General features: G+C 38.3%; 1 protein-coding gene across 3 annotated transcripts; it reads right to left on the bottom strand.

The window, feature by feature from the left end:
* Positions 1-2,356: 2,356 nt before the first annotated feature.
* PCDH18 (protocadherin 18) lies at positions 2,357-14,904 on the bottom strand. Of its 3 annotated transcripts, none has more exons than XM_074378607.1 (4): positions 11,946-14,892; positions 11,074-11,162; positions 10,824-10,987; positions 2,357-4,311 (listed from the first exon to the last, which is right to left on the bottom strand). In XM_074378607.1, exons 1-4 carry the CDS (start codon positions 14,430-14,432, stop codon positions 3,644-3,646), a joined length of 3,408 nt encoding a protein of 1,135 aa, XP_074234708.1. In that variant the 5' UTR covers positions 14,433-14,892; the 3' UTR covers positions 2,357-3,643. The 3 variants fall into 3 exon arrangements, with proteins under 3 accessions (XP_074234708.1, XP_045373966.2, XP_074234718.1); XM_045518010.2 differs by having other exon boundaries at positions 11,074-11,159; positions 11,946-14,891; XM_074378617.1 differs by lacking the exon at positions 2,357-4,311 and adding an exon at positions 6,087-6,586 and having other exon boundaries at positions 11,946-14,904.
* Between the last annotated feature and the right edge of the window lie 1,229 nt (positions 14,905-16,133).

The following is a 16,133-nucleotide window of genomic DNA, read 5'->3' as shown; positions in this document are numbered from 1 at the left end:
AGTATATAGTATTTTCAGATCGATTATACAGTACCTACCTGTTCAATTATGTTTTGGTTTAGATTATGTTAAAGGTCCTGTTATTTCTGGTATATAAAATGTATAAACTTGACTATGATTCCAGTTACACAGATGAAGAATGAAACCACAATTTGGGCAATAAAGGTTTGTTTTTTTTTTTTGTTTTTTTTTTTTCCAATTGCAATGTGGAACTGTAGATATCCTTCAGTTATTTAAAAAAAAAAGTGACATTTTTAGTTTGTTTTAGAAACTAAACTGAGTGAGATGAATCTTCAGTGGCCCAAATAGGCTAATTTATTAATTAAAATGCTATGTAACCACATAGAATCGTTTCTATCATTCACAATTAGAGGCATCCTAATGTATTAAAAAAATGATTACAATCAGTATGGCATCTTATACTTTCATAATATATAAGGCAGCTTATAAATATAAGATAGCTTTGTTTGATGAATTTAACCTGCAATTAAGGAAGTCAGTATGCTGGCTTTTTTAAAATTCCTACACTGTTTTTTTCTTTTTTAAAACAACACAAATCTTTAAAATTTTCATATGGTTTGACTTAAATTTTGTATAACAATATTTAGTGCCTAGTCAGTGTTCAGTGTGTCCTTAATCTTTGATATTGCGATGATATGTTATCAAGATACATTGAATTGAAATGGAGACATAAAAACTTTTCAGTAGTTTAGCAAATTATCTGAATTGGTTTGGAACCATTCTGTGAATTCATGTAGGGTTGCAATTTTGCTTAATCAGGCAATCCATTTTTCACCCATACAACTAAATTTTAAATAGATTCACTATTTTTTGGATTTTTAATGTGTCAGTAATTCAAACTCGGTCTTGAATATTTTCTGACATTAGTCAGTATCAAAAGGATGAAGCAGAGAAACTAAGCCAGTTTTCACAAATGACACTTCTTCAGTGACTCCAATAAGAAGGTAACTTTTTCCTTAGTAGTTATCTACCGGTAGATGGTAAATGTGATATATGTGTGACAGGAGAAGTAACAATTTAAATGATGAACAAAGTGATAAGTCCCATCTGCTAAATACCAAGAAAGATAGAAATGTTAAATGAATAACCATGTTAATAACATAGAAGAATTTGAAAAAAGCCAATTCTCATCATCCTATAAACAAGCATTTAAAAGGAAGACTTGTTAACCAACAGATTCAGTGTCAATTACATTTTTGGAAGATGAGTCCCTTCATGGATGGTTACCATTTAAGAACATTAAAAAGACGCCAGTGGGGCCAAGGAGTTAAGAAATAATGCATGGAGAAAGGAATCTCCTTGATTTAAGTGGTTTTTGGTTGTTTCAAACTGAGGAGGGGCAGGGTATCAAAGAAGAGGAAATACAGATTTGATGAGAGGTCAGTTGTTCTGATGGCACTGGACTGTCCAGCTTTCACTGGGGTACTATTACCTGTGAAAGAAACAGGAGGGAAAAGTGAAGGTATCACACTAGTAGCCCCTTAACCTGTAGGCATGGAAAGTACGAAGAGGTAGGGGAGGCTGGAGAAGCAAGGAGTTTGAGACTCAGAATGCTTACTACATGGACAAGATAACACAGGTCTTGTGTTTAATACAATATTGCATTTTATTTACTTCACATCATTCCAACATTGATTCCTAGCTTTGCTTCCTAAATTACTGTTGGCACTTTAAATGAAGACAGAATGAAGTTATGCAAATCTTTTTCTTAATGATAATATGTACGGAAAGGAAGTGAAGTTGAAAAGCAAAATGTATTTAAATGTGGTTAGCCTTCATGTGTGTAATCTATGGAAAAAATAAATTGAAATTTCATTTGTAATTGCAATCACTTCTACAAAGGGAAATGTGCCTTTTGAAAAGACATAACACATCTATTTGATGTGGTACTCATTTGAGAATTAAACTATCTAAGTTTCAGCCATTTTAAGGTTATTTAACTTTCCCAGTACTTCCGTTCCCTACTAGTAAACCAAGGGAGATCACATTTTCACCTCTTGGAAACATTCTAAGGGTACACTTTTCTTCCTCTGACACAACTTAATGCAAAATGTTCTGAGAAATCATTTTTTTTTAAATTGGAAAAAATGTTCAAGCAGTTACCATTTGATTATTCTTTTTTCTTTACACTTCAAATGCATATAAGTTCTTTCATTTACTGGGAATATGTTAGACTACTTTCATTCCCATTTCAGGTCTCAGATTCATTCCTTTTTCATTGTGGTTTTCTCCTTCTCTATCATTCAAATGCCAACAGTGGATTACCCCTCACAAAGGGTATGCTTCATGCCAAGTTTTTGAAGGTATAGGTAGGAACAGGACTCTGATTTATGGACAGTTTTTAGCTTTACTTTAATTTTCCTTTTATTTTCACTGACAGCAAAATTTTCTGGAGAGTACAATCAAGATAGTGTATTCACAGAAATAACATTAATAGAAGCTTGGTCATAAATGAGAACAGTCATAACGATCTCTCTTACCAAGGCATTCCACACAGAGAGATAACAGCACAATAAATAAAGAATTTGCCGTTTGTCACACAACAAATAAAACAGAATTGCAGTAACAAAAATGCAATTTTATAAATGTTCTTATACTAAAAACAAAAGCAAAAATATGAGATCATGCACTAGAGACAAAAGCTAAAAGTGAATAGTTATAGAAAAAAAAGGTTGCAAAAAATAAAAACATTCAAGTTTTGTGAGAGGAGAGAGGATGATTCAAATAGAACAGTTTTAGGGTAAATCAATTATATTTACTACCCTAGGAGGGACACTGACCTAACTCTTTGTCTGTTAATACTTTATGCTGTTAAAATACACACTGTTACCCATTTAAAGGACAGATTCCATTTCCTTGGGGCAGGTCTCATATTACAAGGATGGTATAAAATTCATTGTTTATAAATAGATGATAATACTTTAGGAAAAATGTTCTCAAGAACAGACCACTGTGATGCTCTGGAATAGTAGGAGCCTGGGATTTAGGAAACTGATTCTAGTTCTATTTTTTACATCGTCTTTGAAAGATACTTCCCAGTCCTGAAATAAAATTTCACCTCATGTTTCAATTTTACCGTTAATAGTTGAACTATCAGAACTAGCAGAGAGCAGTAAAAATAACAAAAACAACAATAATAAAATAGTTAGATTTTTTTATCAATACTTAATTTTTTAAAAAAAGGTAGAAAAAGAAAGCTGGGTCACTTAATGGAACTAAGACTTGAATAATGCTTTAGTGGGGTTGTTCCTACAGCATAACAATTTCTTCCCCAACATAACTAATCTAAGCAGTGCCTTTATACTTTGTGGTTGAATATTATATCAGATTTGAACAGTGGCTAGTTTCTACATGATTAGGAAAGACATGTTTGTCATGGGAGTAAAAAAATAAAATTTGTCTGTTAAATTACACATAAATATAAGGTACAAATGTATTTTTAAAATACAGATTAAAATAATCACACTTGCATTGTGTACATACGAAAATACAGTATTTAATATTCAATATACACAGACACATTTATGATAAATGCAACTATTTGGCAACGCCAGTTCTTTTCAGGGCTTCCGCTGTCCCCGTTTCCACATACATAGAAACAAACATGCCTTGCTGTAGTCTCCTAGCTCTGGCGGACATCCTGAAGCAGTTTGTTAATCTCAGCCACTAGCTCACTGGCATCCATGAGTTCGTGTTTGCCGTCATTGAGGTGGTTGAGCACGTTGTCGAAATCATCTTCTTCGTAGTTTTCAGGGATCTCCTCCATGGCCGGCAGCCATTTTGCAGAGGGCTGCACACTGGAGTGAGTCCCCAGCGGGGGCCCTGAGTTGGTGGTGGGATTCTGGAAATGCGTGCTGGCCGCCCAGGCCGCCACCCCCTGCGGGTAACCCACAGCCTTGGTGGGCAGAGGCCCCTTCCTGCGTTCCAGAGAGTTGGACCGATCCGCCTCGCTGCACTCAGAGTACGTGTCCAGGGAGGCGGGCAAGAGGCGCTGGAACACACTGCTCATTTCCGAGAGCAGAGAGGAGGTGCTGGTGTCCCCAGAGTCTTCATCGCTTGGGGAGTCCTTCCCAAAAGTGGAAAAACTCTTCTTCTTCTCACCAGAATCTGCAGGCTGGGCGTCATCTTCAAGGCTCTGATGCGGATTTTGCTGCTGGGGCTGGGATGGGAATTCTTCCCCCGGTATGAACATGTTACTCCTGTAATCCGAGGAAGGCGAGGGCAGCGGTGGCATCCAGCACTGGTCGGAGTGTCCCAGGACCCTGCATTCTTCCGTGCACAGCCTCATAGCTGCACTCAAGGAACGCAATGAGGATTGGTCATTAGGTGTAGCGTGACTCAAGATAATAGGAAAATTACAATTTGATTTAAATAGAATAAGACCATTTTAAACTATGACTGTGATACTAACGGATTATTTTACACACGAGATGGACTACAATTACGGCTTTGATTTGACTGCTGGTTTTATGGACCTGGTATATGTTTTATTCTTGTCTATCAAATATGACAAGGAGGGTTATGACTCATGCACTTCTCAGGAATATCATCTGCTACTCAAGTAATGAGAAAATAGATTGAAAACTTACACATGAGAAAGACTGCAAAAGAGCAAAGGTGTGGGTGATGAAATATTTGCCAAACATAAACTCTAAACAGTCCCAGAGATGTAAGGTGAAATCTATAACTTTAGAATGCCACCAGATAAGCCTTGAGTAATAATACCTTTGAATACCTGCTAGATATTGAGATCTGTCTGACCTACTTTACTTTTACTGGAGGCATTGAGAATATAATAAACTATCAAGTAATTATACTTATCAATCTCTCTTAAAATATTCTGGTTTATTTATTGACTTGCTGCTTAAAATAGCAGTGCAAATTACCCTCAACTACCAGGCATGTGCAGTTACACTGTTAAGAAGTCTTTTACAGGTTTGAGATTCAGAGAGTTGGAAAAGTCATCAAAGGATGAAGAATATGAAAAATCCATTGGTTAGTTCTTCCAGATGTTATGATGACCTGTTGGAATGTGAGTGGCTACACTCAGAACACCATCAATGATATGAGAAAAGCAGAAAAATGAAGGGGTGGGATCTCTAAATTTGGCAAATATAATAACTAAACTACATAACAACCAAGAAATGTGAAGATGTAAAATATACTCCACAAAGCATCCATTTCTTTCAGTGACAGTTAGGTCTCTTCAACATCATGATTTTGTTTGAGAGCAAATGACACAATACAGAAAATGCAAGGTAATTATCTCAGATCTGAATGAAAACTGGATTGATATCAGCCATACCTATATATTCAGAGCGAATTCCATCCTTTGAGACTTCAAGATAATTCTGTTCCTATACCTCATGAATCCTGGACCTCAACTCTTAATAGAGAAGGGGACATTGAGAAACAGAAATGAGAACAACTGTGAGAGAAGATGTCTGATTGCTAGGAACACTAGAAATATAAATTAGGGAGAATGTTGGACAGTGTGAATGCCAATCCCAAGGAAATCCCTATGGAGTAAGGGAAAGAGCAATATTGAGAATCCTTATGTAATTTTTCTCTGAAGAAAGGTTAAATTTAAACAAGCAAGAAAAAAAATATTTTAGATGTGCTGGCTTCATGTGTTATTACTAGTTGGAAATATTTACCAACCATTGTTGTTCATCATTTAAATGTGGACAAAACCAAAGCAAAAGGTGGTGAAAGTAACTGGAACATCTTAATAGCAATGAGGTTTATCAGCAGTGAAATAACTATCAAAGTGGTAATGAATTTTTTTCCTAATTCCCTGGGTCTCTGAAAATGGAAAGGAAGCCTGTCTACACTGTCTTACTCACATCCTGTTAGAAGGAAGGGGAACAGACCTGTTTATACCTCTTCATTTGTTTTCTGGCTTTTAACTCTGTGGGAAGGACTTAATTGTTTGATTGGCTTCGTTTTGTTTTAATGTTTAATGACACAGGAGAAAGGGAAAAATCACATAGGCTTCTAAGAATCCTGAGTATAATCAACTTTCTGGAGAACTGAGTATAATGAAAACAACAATACCATCTGGGTGATTAATATGACAGTTTATATTCAAAAATAAATGTGGTCAGAGGAAGTTTTAGAAAAGGAATGCTATTTTATAACTTCATAACAAATAAACAAGGCTTTAATTATAAAATGATAAATTAACATACAATTATAAAATTCAAAAAATATGGAAAATTGATGAATAAAGACACATGGAGAGAAGGATGGCCAAAATAATACAAGTGGAAGTGTGCTGGAACAGAAGAATTTCTCAATTTCATTAATATTTTCAGCTTTTCCCCTGAGACTCAACTGTTGGAAAGTGCTCTCAGCATACATGTAAGTTAGTGCCACAGATATTCCATACCATGTCCAATGAATCAGGACTTGTTGGCAAGTGGTGCAGTGGGGAGCCTTCTTGTCACTCTTTGAAAGCTCTGTCAGGTGGCTGAATTTCTGCTGAGGAGGAAAAGCCTTGGGGAAGTAGACAGCTCTTCCTTCCCACTGCATGACTGTCAATTTCAGCCCTCTGCTAGATGTTCTAGGTAGGGCAGGAAGCAAGCATCAGATGTAAGAACAAAGATGTATGCTTAACTTCTGTCAAGCCATTAATCACTGAGTCATCAATCAATTATTTATTAAGAGCCTGCCATATGTAAAGTGCTATGATAGCTCCCTACCCTCAGATGGTTTCAGGTATAATTCTGGGTCATGCATAACAAAGGAGGTCATAAATGCCCAGTTAACATGCCAAACTATATGAAGCTGAGGGCATGTCAAAAGAAGAAAAAAGGCAAATACTCTATGGTATCACTCATATGTGGAATCTAAAAAAATACAGCAAAAGAATGAATATAACAAAAAAAAGCAGACTTAGAGATTAAGAGAACAAACTAGTGGTTACCAGTGGGGAGAGGGAAGCGGGGAGGGGCATGATAGGGGTAGGGGAGTAAGAAGCAAACTATTAGATATAAAATAAGCTATAAGGATGTGCTGTATAACATGGGGAATATAGCCAAAATTTTATAATAACTATAAATGGAGTATAATTGTAAAAAAATTGTAAATCACTCTATTGTACACCTGTGATATTATGTAATGCTGTATAGCAACTATACTTCAATAAAAATAAAATTAAAAAAATAGAGTAGACATGGAGGCTGAAGTAATTAAAGAGCAACTTAAACCAACTTTGAGAGATGAATAGGATTCAGACAAAGTGATTTTTTCAGGTAGAAAGAGGGCATGAGCAAAGGACTGGTGTATTAGGTAGAGAGGAGGCTCTGCCTATTGCAAAAAATTCAAAAGGAAAATTGACAGTTAAGCAAAGAGTGGATGTCTCTGACCTTGGAATGCCAAGATAAATAGTTGAATCAAGTGTTGCTGGGCAACAAAAGTCAATTCTTGCTTTTGAACCCCCAAAACATAAGGGAAAATATTCTGAAAAAGCTCAAGCTAAATGAAAGAAAGATTTGACAAAGGGAGAAGTGATTGGAGAGTGAGTATTGGTTTGTGGGCTGGTACAGTACACCAGCCATGGACAAAGGGCCAGAAAGAGGACACCAGCCGTGAGAATGGAAAGGACATGGACTTAAAGAGGACTGTTTGAATTAAGTGATCACTGATGACAGAATGAGAAAAAATAGAATGAGCTTAATCAAGAAGGAGTACCACATGAACGTCCTGGCATAGCGAATACTTCAGGGAAAGGGAGATTTGGCGGCCATCTATGTAGTGTTGTAGTTCAAAGCTGAATTAGTAAGGAAGAAAGTATGTTGACAAACATGAGCCAACAGACAAAAATGCACAGTGACTTTACTGCTTAGAATGCAGGATCCTTCTGTGGGAATTAATAGAATGAATGACCAGAAATGACCCTGCTGGCCGGCAGAGCTACATAACATAATTTATATTTGATCACAGACTAATGCAGAAAAAACAGTTGGAATGAGACACTGAAGTTCTAAAAATATACATGCTTTAGAAAACGGTGCTGGTATCTGTTAATGGCTTTCAGATGTGGATTTACATTTTTTTTTCTACTTGGAGTATTTTCTGGGAATATAAGTTCACAAAGCACAAGTTTTACCCCCTAATGTGCCAGTAGAGGCTGCCAGGATGAAGAATAAACCAGAATATGGTGATGTATCATCAGAGTAAGGGTCATAATTAAGGGATGGTTATCTATGTGTAGATAATGAGTTATGCACATTTCTATCTATACTAGCCAAACCTAAATAAAGCTTAAGATATTTTACAGATCATTGGTGATTTCCTGGTGCTCTGTGCCTCCAGAATAATTTCCACCAAACCCCACGTAGAGGTAGGTGGCTGGTACGGCAGGCGTGTATATACTGGAATACAGTGTATTGTAATACAATACCATGCCCTAGCGAAACAGCTCTCCCACCGAATACTCAGATTAAGTATGATTGTGTAACTAAAGAACTGTTTTGTAAAGGATTGTCTATATATTAGGTGGTGTTATTAATGATAATTAAAGGTTGAGCCTGTAACTTTGAACACAAATGTAACTTGGGAGGAGTCTAAAGTCACTCACTAAACAAGACCTACTATTATCTAGACTTCATCATTAGCTACCTATTGTTTCTCCAATGTCTTTATTCTTTAACATGTATTTTAATTTAATTATTTTAATTCAAGCATCAGATAACTCTCCTACCACGAACATATCTAGTGGTGGTAACTTTGAAAATATAGGATAGCGTGAAAGAGGAATCTTGACCTTTAAAAAAAAAATTAGCCCATGATTAGCTATTAAGTTACAGAATTTCAGAATTAAAAAGGACTTTAGGCATTATTTAGGCCCAGAAACTGCAAAGTTATCTCAGTAGGGGCAGTTATTCTCCTTTTAACTATGCTGATAAATTAAAATTTCAATGAATCAACTTTCTACAATTTAAAAAATAACATATATAATGAAATATTGATATACCCATGATGTTACTTTTCTGTTTTATGAAATAATGTAATTTGGGAAATTGTATTATTCAAAATTAGGGATCAATATTCAAAATTAAAAGTTCTAGCAATATTATAGGATCATAGAAATTCAGCCACCTTTTTCATTTCATGGCTACGAATAAAACTGGTTCTCTTTGAGCAAGTTATCTGAGGCCATATATATTCTACTAGGTTTTCAAGGATTTCTCTTTCAATTGGTCTAGGGAGTCTATGAATTAAAAAAAAAAAAAGACACCGTGGGTGACTGTGTAAGTACTGGCTCTCTACACCAATTATGCCCTTAATTACACTAGAGGTTCTTCACGTACATTCATCCTGCCAGAAATGCAGTGTCTATTACAGCAATAGCATAATCAAGTAAGCAGCACTTAATAGTTTCACAGACAGTAGTTAGTCTTTAGAATGTAAGAACAAATACGTCACTCAACATATTTAAAAAAATAAAAACTGGTTACTTTACTCTAGATAGATTAGTGTCTAGGAGTAGAGGGATTGGTTCAAAGCCCACCTCTACCACATACAAATTGCTTGATTTTGGACATTTTTTAAAAATCTTTATAAGTTTCAGTTTTCAAATCTAAAAATAAAAAATAAGAACACTATTGTTATTACCACCACCACTAATTCCTATGTCAAAGTGTTGGGAGGGGCAGTGCAGATACAGAGCTCCTCCTGGGCTCAGAGTAAGCCCTGGGGCATCGTTGGTAACTAACTACTCCTGCGACTGCTGGAACTAATCCTAATACTCCTGCCACCACTATGACTCAGTCTATGAGAGCTAGAGTTTCTATTTACTGATTTCGACTGAATTTCTGTGGCTTTCTGAATCTCCCTCGTGTCTATTTCCTAAACGCTCTTACTTGTCTGTATTTAGAAAACAGATGTTCAGTGGAACTCAGATAAGTAATATAATTTTGCTCTGCCTTTCATTTATCATTTCATTTACTCGTTTATCAAGTGGCAGTCATCTGATCAATATTCAGTGGAATCTGGAAACCTAAGTAGCCAAAGGAGCATTTATATGTTCCTAAGGCTTGATTTACTATTACAGTCTTTAGTAACTGGGTTGCTAGGAGTGATGCAGTCGGTATTTACCCAGCTGGATCAGAGAATTTTTGCTGCAGGATTAGAGAGAAGGGACTCTAAGGAAAATGTGGCTCATAACTTAATAGGACTTCCTCCATCTAGCTGTGTCCTTGTAAGTTCCCCTCTTGGACTCCTGTTCCCCTTCATTACAGTGGAGACATAAAATGAAAGGTGGCAAAAAATATTCCATGCTTAACCACCTACAGAGATGCATTCTTTCTCCTATTTTTAGTGGTTAAAGTGTACCATTCCCTAGTGTATTTTAATCTCTGATTATGTGAGTTGGTTACCATCGCAGGAAATGTGTCCTCCAAATTATAGTCCAGTTCACCACTAGGCACCAAAACAGGCTGTCTGAATAAAAACGGCCACCTAGTAATTTTATAGAGTTGCTCAAGAGTGTCGTACAGCAGTAGGGGATGGGGTAGAGAGAGGAGGGAAGTGGTGTGGTTTCCTATCCTCCTTTCCACACATCTTCCTTGTCCTCTTAAGCTCTCATGCTTACTCCCTTTCTCTACCAGCTGTTTACTATGAATTTTAATGAAATCATTTAAAATTGTTTCAGTTTTTGTCCATCACTAAGAGTGTGCATATTACAGATACTTTTGTGCAAAGGAGAAAGAAGACATAAAAGCATAGGAGAAACTGCTCTTTTCACTGGTGTAGTTGATCTCAAAATAAAGATTTATCCATCACTACCCTCTTACCTGCTGGAATTCTTCCATCTGTAAGAAACAGGTCACTGAAGCCTTCGCCCAGCAGCCTATCTATTGGAGAATCTCGCCCCAAATCATAATCACTGTCCCCTGCTTCACTGTCACCACGGCCACTGTCTTTCAAGCTAAATTTGTCCATGTCTTGAAGGGCATATCTAGAAAGAGAAATCAGGCAAAGTATAGTTTTTACTCTTCAGGTTGTATGTTATTTGAGATCTAATAGCACAAGGGTCATTCATACCTATAGCTCCTGGAATATTTGTTTCCTCGAAAACTTGGCCTTGGCTGATACTGTCCCTGGTGAAGCATTGAAAGAAGCTGGGAGACCTGCTGGAAACCAAATAGACAGTACTGATTCCTGGAAACAACCTCCCAGTACACACAAGCTTTATGCAAAGAAAAACAGTCACTCACTATTTCATCCTAATTAACTGAACATAGTATCTCTGTTTCAAAGATTTACATATACTGGACTATGACAGACCATGCAGCCAGCCACCCAAACAGAGCTGAAATAGATCCCAGAGAGATCTGGATGATCTCATACAGCTAGCTTTTTCTTTTAGAAGGAAGATTCCTTTGTAAATAACTGATTGATTTCCTCTGTTTTATAGTTCAGATTAAAGTGACCAGTTACCAAAATACCTGGAGGATGCTGTAGAATACAACACTCTAACACATGTAGTCAAAGGCACAAAAAATTCAAAAGTTGAACAAATACACATGCACTGAGATGGGATTATGGAGACCTCAGTTTTTTTAATTTTTCTTGCAGAACATAACTATGAGAATCAAGCAAGTCCTTTTATTTCTGGCTTGAAGTATCAATCTGGGAAGTAAGGGGATTCTAATTAGGTAGACCTTTGCTAGCGTCACACTTATTTTTCAATATTATATATAGTACATGCAAGGAAATTCTTTATAAGAAACTAAAACACTATGTTAAGATGTATATACTTGTTACACCTACATGATGTAAGTTGCATTCTATTTAACATGCATATTGTTAGTATTGTTACTTATCAGTGGAAGCGTTTAAGAACTAACACATACAGAACTTCTGATCACTAACAGCTGACTTTGTCAGTGATTAGGTGCAGGGTATGATCTTACCTCAACAGCAGGGGTGGCGTGGGTGAGTTCTAACGAGAAATTCTCTGGCACGTGGTTCGAGGAGATTGTCACCAAACTGTTGAGGGACTGGTGACTGTTGTGACTCTGCCGGCTGCCCATTTGCCCTCTTTCTAAGGTAGGAGATGAAGACGGAGACGACCTGTGATGAGATCTGATAGGCAGGGTGCCATTTACAGTAGGCACCAACGTGATGTCCCCTTTATGAATCTGTCTGGAGGGTCTTTTTGGGTGGTGCTGGTAAGTTGATTCTGCCACCCTGCAGTTGTAGGATCTCGTGTCTTTCTTTTCTCGGTTACACCTAGTTGCAAACAGCACCATAATAACCAACAACACTGCACAAATTGCTCCTAAGGAAATAATTATAATCATGGAGACATCCAAGGATGTCTGGCTTACTGAGGTCATTGCTGTACTTGTCACTGACTCTGCATATTCAAAGATGATACACTTCAGAAGGACTTTGGTATGCAGCTGAGGATTGCCTTTGTCCTGGATGACAACTGAGAGCTCCCATTCTGTGTAGGGAACAGATTCCATGCTTACGTTGGTATGGATGTCACATGATCGTGGATCAATGACAAAGATATTCTCCTCATTACCTGCTACTATGGAGCAGCTGAGTTCAGCATTCACACCAGAGTCTCTGTCAATTGCCCTTACTCTTGTGATGTGAAAGCCGCTTTCAGCCCCTCTGGGGATGGAGATTTCTGCGGTGTTATTGCGCAGTGCAGGCCCTATAACCACGGGGACATTGTCATTTTCATCGATGATGGTGAGCACAACTGTGGTATTGCTTACAAGTTGCTTTGGACTTCCACCATCTCTTGCTTCAACCACAAAAGTGATCTGACTCACTTCCTCATGATCAAAGATTCTGAGAGCATAGATGGCTCCATTAGATGGGTCGATGGTTACATATGTAGTTATGGAACTTCCGAGGATAAAACTCTCCAAAATGGTATATGTAACTTGCCCATTTTCTCCAAGATCAGGATCTGTGGCTGTAACAGTGGTGATATATGCCCCTGGCGAGTTATTCTCCGAGATTGCAAATTCATATCGACTCCTCTGGAAGTGGGGTGGATTGTCATTTATATCATTGATTTGAACAGTAAAATGTTTTACTGTGGAGAGACTGGGTGTCCCCTTGTCCTCGGCGATTACAGTCAAACTGTATTCAGATCTCTTTTCTCTATCCAGCGTGGCGTTCGTCAAGATTAAATAATTGTTTTCATAAGTCTTCTGAAGTTTAAAGTGACCATGTCCGTGAAGCTTACAAACTATTTCTCCATTCAGCCCAGAATCCTTGTCCTGAACCCTGACCAAGGCAACAAATGTGTCAACAGGATCCCCTTCAAAAATATAAGATATTTCTTCTTTTCCAGGAGACATGAGGTTTATGTTAATTTCAGGTTTATTGTCATTAACATCCACAACCTTAATTATAATTTTGCAATGAGCTGGGATTGAATTCGGACCCAAATCTTGAGCCTGAACATCAATCTCATAGGATTTGGTGATTTCATAATCCACTTGCTTGAAAAGAGTCAAATGTCCTCTTTCTGAATCAATCTTAAAAGTCTCTATAATTTTGGGAGACACATGACTGCTGAAGGAATAGACAATTTTCCCATTAGCGCCCTCATCTGGATCAGTGGCATTCAGGTCTAGAAGCAAAGTGCCAACGGGGGAGTTTTCTAAGAGTTGTATTATATAAGACTGCTGCTCAAAAGCAGGGCTGTTGTCATTAGAGTCAGAAATGCTGATTTTTAGGATGGATGAGCCAGACCTCTGAGGCACCCCCATGTCCGAGGCGGTGAGCTGAAGCTCGTAGCTTGACTTCAGCTCCCGATCCAGCTCTCTGACCACTATGAGCTCTGCATACTTGGCTCCATCAGTCCTGGTCCGAACCTCGATATTAAAAAAATCATTGGCTGAGAGAGAGTACGTGTGGAGGGAATTTTCCCCAACATCTGGATCAAAGGCACTGTCCAGGGGAATACGAGTCCCGACTGCTGCACTCTCCGAGATCTCAATAGGTATGAGAGATCTTGAAAACTGGGGAGAATTGTCATTAATATCCAGCACTTCAACTTCAATATGGAAAAGCTGCAGATGCTCAGTCGGTAGAGTGATCACATCAAACTCTATAGAACAGTTCAAGTTTTTCTGGCATAGTTGTTCACGGTCAATCTTTGCCCCTATGCTGATTTCCCCATTATCCTCATTTACTACGAGGAGAGGAGAATTTCCCCTTTGCATGGCTCGAAAACGAACAGTAGAAGGATTAGGCAGCTTCACTAAAACATCAGCCACATCCTCTGATAGTCTTGCAATTACCGATCCAACCCTCTGCTCCTCATAAATCCTGTATTTTAAATTCTTGCCTAGTACATCGGAGTTGAAAGATACCACCAGGAGTGCAAACACAAATCTAAAGTGCATTTTAGCATTCATTTGGTGCATCAGTCAGTTTATGAGATTCCTCTCACAGAGCGAGGTAAAACAGCAAAGCAATTCCCTCAACTTCCTTTGGCAACTTAAAGCTAAGCTACATTTGGTACTGGAAACTTGAAAGCGTCTCTTAATAACACAGCACAGCAATTAACAGCTCGCAAACTTTTGTTTCATACACACCGTGTCACGACTTCCAGATATTACCGGCATGGAGTCCATCCAATCCTTGCATTTGTTTGGCTGTTTGTCCTGTTGGCAGGCAAAAAGGTGTCACCTCCGCGTTTTCCCCCTTGTGTAGTCGGAATCCGTCTATTGCAGGGTGCCGGCAGAGTCTGCGGTGGATCTTTCCCGAGCGATTCTTTCTCCCTTTCTCTGCTCGGCTGCAGACTAAACACCCGTGATTGCTGACTCCAGTCGAAAATCTGTACAACTTCACTTCAACTCAGACAAAGCTCTCTTGCCCGGCGTGTGTTGAATCGCTTCCAGCCAATCAGCGTCCTTCCAAATCAAAAGCTGATGGAGTCCCCAAAGCGAGGGCAGGGCGGGCGGGAGTGGCGGGTGGGAGAGGGAGGGAGATGGAGAGAGAATCGGGGAGGAGGAGGGCGGGGGCTGGGGGTGCGGGAGCGAGCGGAGCGAGCAGGGCCATTGGGGGCTGGGGTGGAGGATGGGAGAGGCTCCTTCACTGCTCCTCCCTTCCTCCACCCCTCTCCCCCTCCTCTTCTCCTTCTACTGCGTTCACTTTCTCTGAGCGTGCCACGACAAAGGGAAGACAAATTACAGAAGAAAAACTTTAAATCAACTTCTGGTCGCTTTTATTTATATGGCATTTTAAATTGTCCTGGTTTTCTTAATTGCTCGTTCTTCTTACACAAACATGTAATCTTGCTTTTCATAGTCTTTGGGTACTGGTTTAACTTAACATGCCTCTAAGTGTATTTTGCTGGTGGAGGAATTTAATAAAATTTGAAAACTTGCTTCTAATTATGCTTCTCAGCCCGCCCCCTTCCCCTCCCCCTCTGGAAAGACTTGGGTCTTTCTCCTTGTGTGAGCACAAGCAGATTCTTAGGGCTCTGTTTTAAAGAACAGAACAAGTAAAGAGGTTTCATTTTCTGTTTTTCTTTCATCTTCATTCTTTGAAGATAAGTAAAGGGCTATTTTGCACTCTTGATTTCTCTTAATTAGCAAGATGTAAAGGAACACCTTAGGATTTGAAACTAATTAACAGTACGGTTCTACGTTATAACACTTCTTTCCTAGAGTTTGGGCAAAACTGGCTGTGATACTTCTTTGTCCTGTAGTTCAAAAATCCTATTTACCTTTGGTAAAAGACATTTCATGCTTTAGCATGTCATTTTATACCAAAGGGTAGAATCTATACATGGTGAGTCTTCACAATGAATACTGGGTGGGGCAAGGGGCTTGGGGGCATGGACTCAGTCGTTTACAAGTCAAATTTTTATAATATATGTATTATTTATGAGAATGTTTTTAGGATATGTATTTTAAAAGCCCAAAGCTTGTTTACATTGAAGAATAAAATGCCTGAGCTGAAAATTGCATTTTGTGTGCATCAAAATGCTAAGGAAGTATCATGGGAGGCTTGTGCTCTATCCAGGTCACAGAAACTGATATGGTATTCTTATTTGAAAATATGATTATTTATGATGTTCTTTCTGCTCTGCAATTCCTTTTAAGTTTATCATCATGGCT

Source organism: Camelus bactrianus, chromosome 2, assembly GCF_048773025.1.
Source record: "Camelus bactrianus isolate YW-2024 breed Bactrian camel chromosome 2, ASM4877302v1, whole genome shotgun sequence".
Taxonomy (NCBI): domain Eukaryota; kingdom Metazoa; phylum Chordata; class Mammalia; order Artiodactyla; family Camelidae; genus Camelus; species Camelus bactrianus.
This window is presented reverse-complemented; position numbering and strand designations above follow the sequence as displayed.